Genomic DNA, 14,985 nt, shown 5'->3' on the forward strand with positions numbered 1-14,985 from the left:
TTATTACATATTTTTTGCCACAAAATATTCAGACTGAGTCCTTGCAATAAAGTTACTTTTAATGGCAAAATGAATGGTCATTGCCTACTGCATTTGCAACACTAGCTGAAACTTAAAAAAAAAAAAAAAAAAAAAAACAACTAAGAAAGGTAAAACTCAAGTTAGATAAGAGGGTTGTCGTCCAGCTACGCATCAGCTTTTCAGACAGCATTCTTCACAAAAGTTTATTTACATCTTTTATACTACTACCCAAACAATAAATAACAGACTACAGAAAAACAAAAAAGGGATGAAAACTCCTTGAATTGAGACTGCTATATCAAGGCACCATAGCTAAGTGCCAATATAAGGGAAGGAAGACAAATGGGCACAGTGTTCTGTACAAACTCAGATAAATAACTTAATAGATGAGTCCAAGTGGATCAAATCTTCAGAATTTTGCTGATTTGCTGAATATATTCAACAAATTCATGAAATTTTGTCCAGTGACAGCTACTTAAAAAATATTTTTATTATACATATCTAGTATAATGCTGGTTATCGATAGTTACTATGTCATTCATGACAGAATGCAACATTATTAATACATTGTTTAAGTTTGTTTCAGAATGTAAAACTTCAATTCATAAAGAATGACAAGTTGCTGGCTCTTATTACAAAAATATTTTAACAACTTGTTTGTGCATGATGGCCAAAGTTGTAAGTTAGCAGTTCCCTTTTCAATACAGGCAAAAACATAAGGGCATTTTTACAATGAAAGCTCCCCCATTTCATTAAGACAGCTTCAGTCCTTGTACATTTCGTTTCAGATTGAGCAACTCTTTTTCCTGTCTTGTTTTCTCCAATTTGAAGGCTAGTTTGTTGGCTTTCTTCTCCATTCTGCGTTCCTGTGCAAAAAAAAAATTACATATTTATAAAATAGACATAACATGCAAAGAGAACCATTCAAATTAACTCTTCCACATCATGAAAACAGCATTGATCTGGACAATAATCTTATTTACGACCACTGATTAAAGTAGTCAGATTAACCTGTGTACCTCCAAATTATCATCTCCAACTAACTGAAGCTTCTAATATGCTGACAGTATCTGTTCCTGAATAAAAGCAACTAGCATATTATCGTGGCCAATTAGGTTTTCCTCTCCTTATTTCAAAGGCTCTCTCCACTGTGTTATCTGAAATATTATTTTTCTTTTCATTTATAAATGCTGCAAGAGGCCCCTTAATTTCCTTATTAACTATGTAATAGTGGCTACAATAAAAGGTTCAAAATTTCCATGTAGGAGATAGAAAATGACAAAATTACAAAGTTTGCTTCTTTTCAAAAAAAAAGAAAAATCCATTGAAAGAAAGTTATCATTAGCCTTTGGGAATAGCAAGTTTTTCCCACTGATTCCCAGACACAAACCAAATGGTCTTTGAAAAAGTTCATCAAACAGAATTCAGATAGTATAACACATTTTTGCATGTTTTACTTGAATAAGGTGTACATCTTACCTTTCGTTCTTCTTTTATTGCCTGCTTTCTAGCTTTGCGATCTTCTTTGGTCTCATTTTTGGAACGTGGCTGTGCTGACGCTCTCGGCAGGTCACTGCCATTTATCATTTGCATGCGTTCAACTTGTTTAGCTGTAAGACCTTTCTGAGGCAAGATGTGCAGAGGAATTCCAGTCTTCTGGGAAATTTTGATTGGCTTGGGCTAGAATAAAAAGTACATATATAAATGGTCTTTAGCTTTCTCTCCAAGAATTACAGAATTACCTTATCTATAAAGTATAAAAATAGGACTTATAGTTCAGATTTGACAATCATAAATATATAGGGTTCCTCACACTATGCTTTTCCCTCAGAAAAATGGATGTTGTTACACCTAAAGAAAGAAATCAAGCAAACACCTGTGGACAGAATCTGGAACCAAAAAAAAAGTTCTCTCTCTTATTTATATAAACATTACTGAAAAAGGATTTAAGGGCACACGTAATGCTTCTTGATAAAGTTTCAAGAAAGTTGCCTTTAAAATCTCACACATCTGAAAACATCAAGTTATGCTCTGATTTTAATGGGGGAAGTTCTTGGAAGGCCAAAGAACTAAAATAGTTTCTCCGAAAGCATAAAAAGGAATCAAAAAGTATTTTCAAAATAAAACTCTAATATGTGGTTGTAAGACATATATTACAAAGTTATATTAGTAATAACAACAAGGTAAGTTTGTCTAAGTTTGAAATTCTGAATTTCAAATTAATCAAGGCCTTCCTCAATTTTCTTTTTAATAAGAAAATGTTATCCAAATCTTTCCATGATGAAATAATACCAGAATACCAATAATATTTTCCAATTCTCTTTTCTGCTCCCTCCTTCCTTCACATATGACTGTAGAAGTAGGCATCCATAGAGAAAATAATCACTTTTGTCTCAACTATTCTCAGGCCTGGCTGTTTCTCAAACCTGGCTGTTACTCAGAGTAAGTTTAATGATTTTACCTTTGATGGTTCCTCAATAAGCTTTGGGTGATTATACAAGTTTGAATACGTACCTATGGTTAGGGAAAAAAAAAAAGTGAAGAAGTAGTGAAGAAAAAGCTTACAGATAGAAATCAGTTTATTATGAATTGTACTACTACATAATTTTTGAAGATATAAAATTACAAGAATTAAGATATCTGCATACAAGCAATAATTTTATTTGGGCAGAATTTCCGCTACTGTATACCAGAAGCATAAGCCATTTTACTTAGAAGCATTGTTCCAAAAATCCTGAGATAACCACTAATTTACTTTGAGATCTAGGAATAGACATGAGAACTCCAAAATACTTACTCAAAATTGATTCACAATCCCACTTTTCTTTGGATTCCTCAATAACTAGAGCTACTATTTCTTCCTTTTCTTCCTCGCTTTCTTCATTAATGGGAGAGTCTAAATCTTCACAAGGTTCAAGAGCATCCAGTTTCACACAACTTGGAAGAAGTACGAAGAACAGAGGTAAATAAGCAAAAATACCAAATTAGTTTGACACTGGGAAAAAAAAAAAAAAAAGATTATCTTTTATTGAAAATATGTAGTTTTGTAAAACCAGCCTCCCCTCAACAAAACAAGCTAGCCCTAATGTAAGCTTGAGACAAAAATACTTSTCCTTATATAAGCATCTCAAAAATAATCTAAAACATTTAAACAAGAAGGATAGATGACAACTCAAATATATCTGCAATTTAGATGCATCTGGAACACAATATTTGTGACTATAGGACAGGAAGGGAAGAAATCTAGAAGCCTGAAGGCAAAGCAGCTGCAGAGGTGATTACTCTGCTACTGACCAGTCGTCTTTCACTACAAAGTGCACATAACAGTATCTCTCAGGAAATACAAGACTGACTTGTAAACATCTAGCTATTTAACTTCTACATAATATTACCAACTTTAAGTGAACATACTGTAGAACTGCAACCTCACGCTGGCAGTGAGTTGCTTTGTAAGTGCTCATTTATGCAGTGCTCCAAACAGCTGTTCACTGGCAAGAGGTGCCTGTGAGTTTAAAATCATGTAACTAGGTAAACAGTGGAAGCAGCTGCATACCTGCAGAGACAGAACATACTTGGCCATAGAGCCTGTTAAAAATGAAAGCTAAGGTATAAGGAAAAACATAAGCTGTACAAAAAAAAAAAAAAAAGAATGCCTCTTACTAGTTACATTAAATATAATAAAATTATACAAGAAGAACACAACCTCACAAACCTGAACAAAATGCCTCCACTTAATTTAATCATTTCATAACTCAGAATTGGCTTTCATTTGAAGTGACAAAAATAGATAACACTGTAATGTAACATTATTTTCTTGAAAGATGTAATCTTCATCTAGAAGAACTGGAAATAACACACTCAAGCTTACTTATGCGAAGCAGTATGTCTGAATACATACTTTTTTGCTTTCTCTTTGTAGTAATCATTCAAGACTTCCTGTAACCGAGTGTTGTCAGTGTTAATATAGCCTTCTAATTCCACATTATCCAAAGCTCCAATTTCGTCCTCATCAAATTGTTCAAAAAACTAAAATAAAGTAGATATTTGTGATTAGATTGCATTTGTCACACAATGTCTGGACAGACTAAACTGCGTATTTCCATCGACCAAAAAAAAAAAAAAAAAAAAAAAAAAAGATAAAGATTGATTTGCAGTAGATTTAGTCTCCGCTCTCAATATTCTTTCAGCATAGGAGCCACAAGATTATCTTTTAGTAATACATAGATCAGCTTCTGGAAGATGTGTCTTATTTTGATGCACTATTTCAGTGTGGACTTTAGAAAGCTTGTCACTGTCACTGTTCAATACAAAAGTTGTGTTTCCACAGTTCTCATGTTCACTTCATGAATGTGAACATGGCCCAGTGGTGAGACATGGTGAGAGCAAGTCTTTGCCAGAAATCTGTGCTTCATTTACTGCATAGAACTGAACCTCTCAGACAGAAGTGTAACACTCACTATAAATGCACACCACAGCTACTGAAAAACTTAGCAGGATATTTTAACTATATCAATTAACATTACAACCTATTAAAAACAAGCCACTTCACACACAAAATACAAAACAACTGTTTGAAGTCCTGAGAACTAAAGGCAATAAGAATTTACACATGCATACAGGACACCAGCTTATAAGAAGAGGACTCAAAAGTCAAACAACGTTATTTAACACCCTTAAATTTAGCAAATAAGTTCACATTCTTATTCTTGAGCTGCCCCACCTTCTCAAATCTGTCATCCAATAGGGTTAATTGTTCATTCCTTCTCATTACTGAAGATGTCATAGAATATTCTGTGAAACGACTCCTGGTTTCTTCTTGCATGAAAAGAAACTCTTTCATCTGTCCATTAACTCCATCTTCTGATAAAGGACCTTCTGAACCACAATCTTCATCACTACTACAACTGTCTTTTTCATCCTCTACATCTTCCCATTCATCTTCATCCTCAGCATCTGAACCACTGAAGCATAGAACAGTTTTAGAATAATGACAATTGCCCTTCTACCCAATCTTGAGTTGTCTGACACAATTTGGTAAAAAGAGATTTAAGTTTTGAGGAGCAAAGTTAAAAAGTAATTATTCTCAAGCCAGTTAAAAAAAAATTAGTAATAGCAGCGCTACCAAAGTCAGGATAACACTACGTTTTGTCTGAAAGCTGAAAGAGTTTGTTAACCTCTCTTTTTGTCACCAGATGTGTGATTCAGCAGTTATATTCACATTCACTTATGTATGTCAAAGTGGGGGGGAACCACCACCACCACAGCCGCACACTTGAATAATAAAGCTTGCAACACTTCTCACTGGTTATCAAATGAAAACAGTCCAAAAGCCTAAAAAAGTAGCATTCAGTGAGATATCACATGAAACATTTCTAAAGGTGCTGTAAATGCACTCTAGTTTTGGTCAATAATATTCCTGAAGCATTTTCAGTGTGACAGATGGTAATGCTTTAAATAGCTCAAGAATTCTATGTATTGCATACATTACATATATTAATATTTAAAATTTGCAAAGTCAAGGTAACAAGTGAACCCTATCTTCTACCTTGAATAGGGCAGGAAAATTTGATTTTTTTTTTTTTGAAATTATCACCCATGTAACACAAGGTAAAACTTTTTTCCTTTAATACACAAGTATTCCATTTGAAATCCAAAACCACTCTGCTTCCTACAACAACAGCACTTAAAATAACAAATAGCATCATTCCTATTTACTTCTGATATAAACAGTTCTATAAAGCTCCATGTACCCTTTTTCTGGTTCATTTGCTTGAAGAACAAAATCATCTTCCAGAATATTTTCTGGATTGTCAAATTCAAAATCATCATCAAGAGCTGCAACAATATCAGGGTCAAAATCTAGCCGTGGCCCTAAAAAATTAAAAACAAAGTTGCTGTGACATCACRAAGCCAGTTCCCAGGCAAAAAAACAAAAACACACACAAAACACAAMCCCCCCCCTCACACACACACAATCCAATTGGACTACTAACTTGTGCTAAAGAGAGATTAAACTTAAGAAGCACAAAATTCCTCATTAATATTTGTATTCTGATGCACACCAGGGCAAATCATCAGCCTCTTGTCAAATTTCCTCATTCAGAAAAGAACACCCTCCTGAGGTCAAAAGTTGACAAAAAATATTCTAATGTATTCTACTTAGAATATTATAGAAGATAAATTATCCAAGCATACTACATGATCAACTGCCAACCCTACCTCCTTCTCCTCAACGTTTCCTACATTACAAAAGCTCAGGAAACTGTTTCTCTATGGCAATTCACAGAACTGTGTTTAACAACCAGCTTTTCAGATAGGGAGAACTACTGCGTTGGTCCCCCTTACAAGAAATTCCAGTAGCCGTTAAGTGAATGTTTAGTGCAAACACAGGTACATAATAAAAGCATACAAACCATGAAACACTGAAATCATACTACTGAAGGAAAGCAAATACCCTTCAGCATTCAAAAGGATGAGATATTTCGAGAGTGAAAAATCAAGCTCTGCACTTGAATTCATGGCAATCAAGTACTAACGCAGTAACAATACAGTAAGAGCCTGTTCCAAAGCAAAAATAATGACACCGTAGTCAAAGTCATAATTTCCATTTAGTACCTAAAAGGCAATTCACTTATAGAAGATGAAAGATTTAATGATACCTGAAACAGGGGCAGCTTTATTTAACAAGCCCACATCCTCTTCAAACTCCGTTGCAAATACTGAGGAAGGCAATTTAATAGATGGGGCCTATTAAAAATAATAATAATAAATAAAAGAGTTGTTCTCAGTTTTTCGGTTGAGTTTCCATTAACAAATCGCACAGATAATTATGTGACTGAAAGAAACTCTGCAAGTGCTACTTGCACAGTAAGACAAGTGCTATTTTACTGATACCAAATTTCCAGAGTTACTAGAGTAACAAAGTTACTTTATAACTAAAGTGTTGGCAGTATTTATCCCCACATGAATACTCTGTGTAAATAGCAACAGTATCTTTTCATCTCTGAAGCTTTTTGGAGAATAGCTGTACTGGAGGTACAGTGAAATTTATGATTATCTTAACACATATTTGAAATTATCCCTTTATTGAAAGGCTTACTAAAAAGGTTACAAACATATGTACCTATAATAATTTTAGATCTTACATGGGGTCACCAAACTGTACTTGAAAGGTACTTCTAAGAACATCAGTTCTAATCAAAATCACATTATTTTGTAAAACCAAAGTTCCTCAATTAGAAGTGACCGATTGGCAACTGAGTACATCATTGCTTGAAATGATTTAATGATTGTCCAGTCCAACATGATCTAGCAACAGGTAATTCCAAAAGTTACACCAGCAAATAAAAAGCTCATTCCTACTCCCTGGTAACATACCCTGGTATATTCAGAAGTCCTAGAGTAATGAACAGGTTTGAGCTTGTTAAAAATAAATGCCAACATCAGAAAATACACAACTTTTTCAAACAAGTATCTTTGGAGATCCTATCTGTCAAGAAAAGCTTGTCAGGGTATATAAAATGTTTTAACACTGCTGGCTAATAAAAATTTGATCAACAACAAACTTTGGCTTGTCAATTTTTCTTTCTATTTGTAGGAAAGTCTTTGATTGTGGGTCAAAAGGACGATTTTTATACAGATCACAACCACTGCAACATTTGTGGAACAGGGCTAATGCGTCTATAGGATACTCATCTCAAAAGTACAAGATAAGTAACAAAAATACCACACTTACTGGAATTTGTTGAATCTCCTCCTCTATGCGCCCCTCCCTTGTCACCACAATTCTGTTTTGTTGACCACACACAGAAGGCACAAGCTCAGAAGGACCACATGCTTCTTTCAGATGCTGCAAATAGTCATAGTCGTCATCAAAGAACACTCCATACTTCCGCTGCTCTTCCTTTCTCCGCTCTTCATGCCCCTTGAAATTGTTAAGAAAAAAAAATAGCAAATTAAGCCTATTTAAAACTTATTAGCAAGAAAGAAAGTAACAAATCAATTAGAATGCCTAAATTCTTACAAACCATACGCACGCACAGAGAAAAAGCTTTTAGAAAGAAATTAATAGAAAATATAGCAATAAAGTGAGCTTCAGTGTAGGGCAAAAAATGTACTGAGAAAGAAACTCTTGATTAAAATACCACTGGATAAGTTAGTTTACATGGAAAGAAAAAAAAAAAGCATACTTTAGAAGCAAGAACTAATCATTAACTTAACTGGACCACTAGCACAGTGTTCCACATTTTTGCATTAAAGCACTTGAGCACAATTTTTACAATCCTCAGTATTAAAAGAAACGGTAAAATATTGAAAGAATTCTACGGAGTGAATTTCTTTAAATTGGTCCAGATTATATTGACTCCACAGCAGTCCCTGTAGTCCCCTCTCCACTCCTCATCCTAACACCCAAACAACTAGAATGTTGTAACCACTTAGTCAAGTGTTTAGATGCTGTCTGAACAGGAATTTAAGCAACTTAAAAAAAAAAAAAAAAAAAAGCAGCACAACCAACAGAGCCTGTTTTTTTCAGGGTGTATAAGAGGATCTTTTGTTGTGGTTGTTTTTAATATATTTGTATCCCTGTTGCCAATTAGCCATATTTCCATCCATTAGGCAGTAATTCACAACTATCAAATCCCCTACAACTTCCCCTCCTTCTACCCCAGTCATACCTTCAACAATCTGCATGACCTTCCTTTTAATAATCTTTGTTCTCATTTCTCTGTTGTCTCCTATTTCACCACCTACCTTCAGGCTGAGTACACGTTTGTTCAGAAGTGTATCTTAACTGGCCAGCAAAAAGAACGGACATATGATGTTCTATCTCTATCAATCTTTCAGCAACAAAGTTTTAGCTCTCCACACAACTGATTTTTCTGAAAGCATTGCAACACAACACTTCCAGAACTTCTGCTGTTCTGTCAGAATGCATCTGAATCATTTCAAAGGCGTGTATAGTACATGCGGGGAGACCAAACACACAAACAGGTCAGCAAGATGATACTCAAGTTTCACCTCCTTAAGGCAGCAGACAAAAATTACTAACAAGATGCATCTGAACACTGGCATTTAACCATCTTCTCTCTGAATTGTAAGACTGCATATTCGCTTTTTTCTACCGCAGCATTTCTTATTAGAATCTCAATACTAAAAGCAAGTATTTACTTTCTGTGCAGGCAGCAGCACTCTCTGGGGTGCAGTATCATCAGCAACAAGTGGATCCCTCTGACTTCTGTGCACTAAGTGAAATGTTACAGCTTTCTTCTTCTCTATGAAGGGTTTCTTCCTCTTGTGAGGCTGCAAAAGACACTTGGTTATGTCAATCATTAATAAAAAATGATATTAAATGCATCAAAGAAGGATTTTTTCCTAAAATATACTCTATTAACATAAAGTCTTAAAACATAGACACAAAACAAGAAATTAGTTATATTTCACTCAGCTCTTCTCCCCACAAGCATAAGTCACTTCATGTGTTCCAGTAGCATATGCAGTTGTATTCAGCTGCAAAATGGCAACACACCAATATGAAATAAATACTTGATCATAGCATATACATCTTAGCATACAATCCTTCAAAGAGATTTATAAGTAACTTCTTTCTAAATACTGGGGCATATCTGAAACAAACTTCATCAAAAAAAATACAAGAAAAATTCATCGAGATAAACACAGCCTCTTGAAAATTGTTTAGGCAGATGTTTCTACACAAGTATTCCAACATCAACCCTGACAATTATCAGTTGCACTATTATGCAGACATAACTTGAAAAACACAAACACATTCACGTTCTAGATCAAAAAAAAATGTTTTTTTCTTACATGAGCAAAAGCCATATAAGTTACAAGGTAATGCACCTGACTGAAACATTTTAATGTTTTGATGGCAAATATATGCAACACAGAAACTATTGTATTGATCTAAGCTATCCTCTTTAAAAGTTATTTAGTGTCAAGGTCCAGAGCACATCAGCTGTCAAAATTCATCTCTAGTTAAAAACATAAAAAACTTAGAATAATCATAAAATGAAACATAAGAAGCTCTAGGAAGTAGACAACATTACCACCCCTACGAGCAAACTTTCTGCTGACTAGTAATACAAGCGACGTGCTTACAAAACAGTAACGCTGCCGGACATCAAGCAGCGAAGCCGGACGCCGCCTCTTAGCACTGGCCTACGGCGAACCCAGAAATCATTCCAATGGCCTCAGCCACCGCCGCGCGGGCGGTGCGGGCCGCCCGTGAGGCGCAGGCTGCTGCTCCCCGCCGCCCAGCCCAGCCCAGCSCAGCCCTGCAAGCGCGACGCTTCATCAGGCGTGCTGCTCCCCTCCAACCCCACCGAGGAAACGGCCTGATTTCAACCCCCAAAAATGGAGGGGGGGGGATGAGCTAGGGGAAGGGGAGCGACGGTTAAACGGCTGCAGGCTCCCAAATCTGCTCCCCTCCCCCCTCCATCGCCAGGCAACCGACACAAGCGCGCGGCCCCGGCGCAACGGCCGCACTCACCATAGCGCGAGAGCAGCGCGGCGACAGCGGCTCCTACCGCACACGCGGCCTCCGCCCGCCCTTACCACGGCCGGGCTGCCAGCTTCCTGCTGGGACAAACCACTGACCGCCGGGGGGAGGCCGATAGGTCTGCCACGCCGGGCACGTTGCTTTTTCTCAGTTACGAGAGCAACAGGAGTTTTCTCAAGCTAGATAGCTCTGAAATTGAAAAAAAGAGACGACCTGAATGTACAGAAGGAACTCCTCTGCCCCCCCCTCCGCGTCCGCGTCTTCTCCCCTCCCGCCCAATTTGTCCAGAATGGTTCCGCCCGCCAGCGGGCCCGCTAGTGCGGAAAGCTACGGGCGGGCCAAAGGGCAAGGCGCGTGCGCAGCTGCCGCCCCCGCCCACCGGAAGGGGGCGGCCGCAGGGCAAGGGGCGGAGCCAGCTGACAGGAAGGCGCGGGTTTAGGGTCCGAGGCCCCGCCCCCTGCTGTGCCCGCCGGGCGCGTGCCCGTCGGCGGCGGGGCCGGGCTGGGGCGGAGTGGCCGTTAGGGGCGTGGCCCGCGCGGGGCTGGCGGGGGGTCGTTTCGGCCGCGCGYGGGGCCGCAAGCGGCGGTTAGCGGCTGCCGTGCCGGGGGTGCSTGGCTGGGCTAAGAGCAATAGCAAATCCCTCCGCGCCCCATACACACACACTCTCACACACACACACTCTCCTGCCCAGAAAGGGGGGTTTCAACTAACCGTGCTTCAGAGGTGTCCGTCACACCGTTTTCCAGTATTGCTCCGTGCTAGCTTATGTTCAGGCTGAGTTTGAAGGGTGAGGTGTAAATAACAGTTGTATGTATAAATATGTATTTCTGTTATCAGTGTTCTTTCTCCGTCTATGAGTTCATATTTCTTGTGGTACTTACACTCTCACTAGTTAAAAGAGTTTATCTCTGCCTTGTAGCATGCCTGTGTGCACACTCATGCACGAAAACACACACACACACACACACACTCCTTGCTATGAAAAAATATGCTTGGAATTTTAGGAATATTATGCAAAACTGGTTTGTTACATTTCAAAAGAAAGCGTAAACCACAAAAAGGGAGGAATTTCTTCTATGTGTACATAGACAATTAAAAATATGAACAGCTATTGAAAGAATTTTTATTCAATTAAGAAATAACTATTATTAAAATAACTGATCCACATATTATGTGTGTATTTCTAAACCTAGGAATATATGTATACCTTAAAATAGTAATGAGCTTGAATCATGTTTCAGTGAATTTCAGTATTTTTCAGCAGGTGTCACTAAAGCTCCAAGAGTACAGATGTTTGCCTTTCTAATATTTTCTGAAGTCTTGAAGCTTTAAGATGAGTTCCGTCACATTAATCCTAAGGAAATGGATGAGCTAATCTGATCCACTCCAATAGCTTCTATACTTGGGGGTGCCAAATTATCCCTGCTTATTTCTGAGAAAAGCCTAGAGCCTCCTTTTCTCTTGCTTTTAAAAAATATATGGTGGCTATCTTGTGGCTTTGAGCCACATAAAAATTTAATTCACACCTCACAGAGTCTGGAGAGCTAGCAGTCCTTTGGCTGCATGCTGTGAATGGATTTTTCAAGTTTGCACTGAGGACTAACTCCTTTCCTGTAATATGTCTGTGCTGCAAAACCAGTGACAGAGCTGAGCTAGCTTTTAACTAGGTAACTTGGATAAAGTGAACGGAATAGTCAAACTGTTAAAAACATAGTGCTCAGCAGTTCTCTCTCTCTTTTACTAGAAAGTAAACTAGTCCTTATTGCTTCCAGGCCCCTGAGCTAACTCAAGCATCCCTACAAAACACTGCATGGTGCAAAGTACTCATCGTTAGACTCAGTAGGAGGATTATCCCTCATACTGAGAAATGGACAACTTCTTACCCAACAGTAACAATACTCTCATTCCCTATATTTARCATCTGGTATAGGAGTGTTCGTCAGCTTGGAAGTTGGAAAAACTAGCTTTTGCACTCAGCTTCATCATCTATTTCATTTGGGACAAATTAAATTTACCTCTTCAGTATTTTACATCTCAGGGTTGTCTATCTTAACTCGTATCCACACACTGTCTTTTCTTTTTCAATTCTGTGGGTTTAAGTAGAAAGAAGCTTTACTATGACTGTGAATAGAGCAAGAGGCTCCCTTATCTCAGAAGACCGAGTCTTTATCTCAACAACAGTACATGTAGATATTAATTTTAAAATTGTGAGATTAGCAATAGTAAACACCATCCTGGTATCTCCTTTGTTGATACCTAAGTTTTATTCTTCTGCTTCCAATTGATCTTTCAAAATTCAATATCACATGTATGTGAAATGTGTATGCAGCAGTCTCTCAGATGGAGACTCCATTTAAAGTTCAAATCTTACCTAAGCCTTACAAGGTCATCTATACCAGGRTACTCTCTCACTGTGTTCTCTGCTGAGCTGCCTTACAGTTTAAAAACAACAAAGAGCATTTACAGAGAGTGGGAGAAAAGGGGTCAGCTCACTAACCACTTCTATTATGTTTATGGAAGAAGAATGCTCAATATGGTCCCACCGCAGAGGGTGTGCTTGCACAATAATATGCTGGAGCAATCCACAGAAATTATTTGTACAGTTAGCTGCCTTAATTACCAAATAGATGTTCAGAAGGCATTTGGTTTAAAAGCCAAAGCTTAACATACATAATTCAATACTAAATAATCTAAATCAATAATAATAATCTAAGTCAACTAAATAATCAGGAAAAGAAGTCAAGTTTTTGTTCAAATATATTACTGTCCTTTACAGAAAAGTCTTTAGTAATAGTAAAATGAATAATATATCAATAGCACTAGCTTATTTTTTAATTTAAATTATCCTTGAGTAAGTATAGTAGATTCTCTGGACTTCGTTCRGTCTGTATTTACCTTAGTTTAAAGAAGATTCAGATTTGGCCAGGTGAGATAAAGTTCTTTAACATTATCAACAATCTGCCTTCCTTGTGAGAAACCTTATGCTGACTATTTTGCTATTAGTTCTTGCAATAACACGAGGTACAGAATAATATAATTACAAAGGAAAAGTTATTGCCAGTTACTTTGTAACGTTACTGTGTAATGATGGGCAGACATACTGCAGAATAGTTTGAGCTGTGCAGATCTGTCTTGTCTATGTAAATACAATAGGTGTAATTCTGATTCAGTTCTCATGTCAACCAAGTTATTCCACTGAAGCTATTGAAAACAATTGCTTGATTTACTGATAAAGAACTTGTGAAACTGGGAGAGGTCTCTGAGTATTGAGCTACAATACTGTACCTTTTTAACCTGACTATCAGCACTTCAACACACCTCTGCATGAGTAAGACTATCACAAGAGAGCTACCACATATGTGTGAAGGGCTCCCAAGATTAAAAGGAATATTTCAAGACTCTTCCTTCATTTCATTTGCATGCAGTAACTTTTAATTCAGTCTTTGGAGACCACCTTCCAACAAATAACTGCTCTCTGCAGTTGACTCCATTATACACACCCAAGAACGTGCTACAGATTAAAGAAGGAAATGTTTTCTGGAAAGATTTTCTGACCAATTTTATTGAGGTAATTTTCTTCATTTTATATTTATATATATTCATTCATATGTATCTATAATCCAAAAAGCTAAACAGTTTTCTAAGGCACTTGGAACTGTGCACAGCAGAGTATCCTACAGGACTGTACAACTAGGCAGCGCACATTTTTTGCTTGTTAAAATAAATAAAAACATAAAACACGAGCATAATCTATGTACTGCATGAAAAATACACATTCCTCTTCACATGACAATATTGAATTACTCCTCTGTGTGTGTGTGTGTGTGTGTGTAAGTATATACTACAGTACAGATAAAAAAACAAGAAGCAGCTATCTCATTAATTTGTAACAATTACTGTTACTTGCAGTCACGGATATGAATATGCCTGTGTAAAATGTTGTATCAGATCAGCCACTTCTTTAAAGTTATCCTATACAGTCACTCTAAGCTGAGCTACTAAAATAGAAGTAGATTCATTCATTTTATAATTATTATGTTAAATATACACTGCATAAACCAAAAAGTTGTGCATATTGATTCTCCAAAGCCTCACATTTTTTGAAAGTCTTTTACACATGTGCAAAGTGAGCTTTATAAATGCCAGCAGTTCTAAGCTGGTAACACTTCACATCCATCTGTTATAGTTATCAATAACTATCCAGCATGACAGGCAGTGGGCAATCAAGTCATAAGCTTTGCGTGCTTTTAGTCATAAATATGAATATTTATTGAAATTCAGGAAGGATACTTTGATAAAAAAAAATGAAGAAGTCCAAGAACAGGCCCAGTGCCTATTGATAGCTGACCTTCTTCATTACATACTGCAAAATTTTAATTCCAATGAATCCAAGTAAAAAAGGCAGAAAGACCAAAATTTAATTTCACGTGACCCCAATTTCAGAT

General features: G+C 37.2%; 1 protein-coding gene across 1 annotated transcript; it reads right to left on the bottom strand.

Annotated features, from left to right (window-relative positions):
• Positions 1–41: 41 nt before the first annotated feature.
• LTV1 (LTV1 ribosome biogenesis factor) lies at positions 42–11,774 on the bottom strand. Its single transcript, XM_085299256.1, has 12 exons — positions 11,748–11,774; positions 10,141–10,200; positions 9,190–9,321; positions 7,757–7,945; positions 6,681–6,768; positions 5,772–5,892; positions 4,742–4,982; positions 3,920–4,047; positions 2,819–2,958; positions 2,483–2,535; positions 1,501–1,701; positions 42–887 (listed from the first exon to the last, which is right to left on the bottom strand). The coding sequence occupies exons 1-12, from the start codon at positions 11,772–11,774 to the stop codon at positions 774–776; spliced, it is 1,494 nt and encodes a 497-aa protein (XP_085155382.1). The 3' UTR covers positions 42–773.
• Positions 11,775–14,985: the final 3,211 nt, after the last annotated feature.

The sequence above is a fragment of the Rhea americana genome, unplaced genomic scaffold (genome assembly GCF_003343005.1).
Source record: "Rhea americana isolate MKP2758 unplaced genomic scaffold, rheAme1 scaffold_149, whole genome shotgun sequence".
Taxonomy (NCBI): domain Eukaryota; kingdom Metazoa; phylum Chordata; class Aves; order Rheiformes; family Rheidae; genus Rhea; species Rhea americana.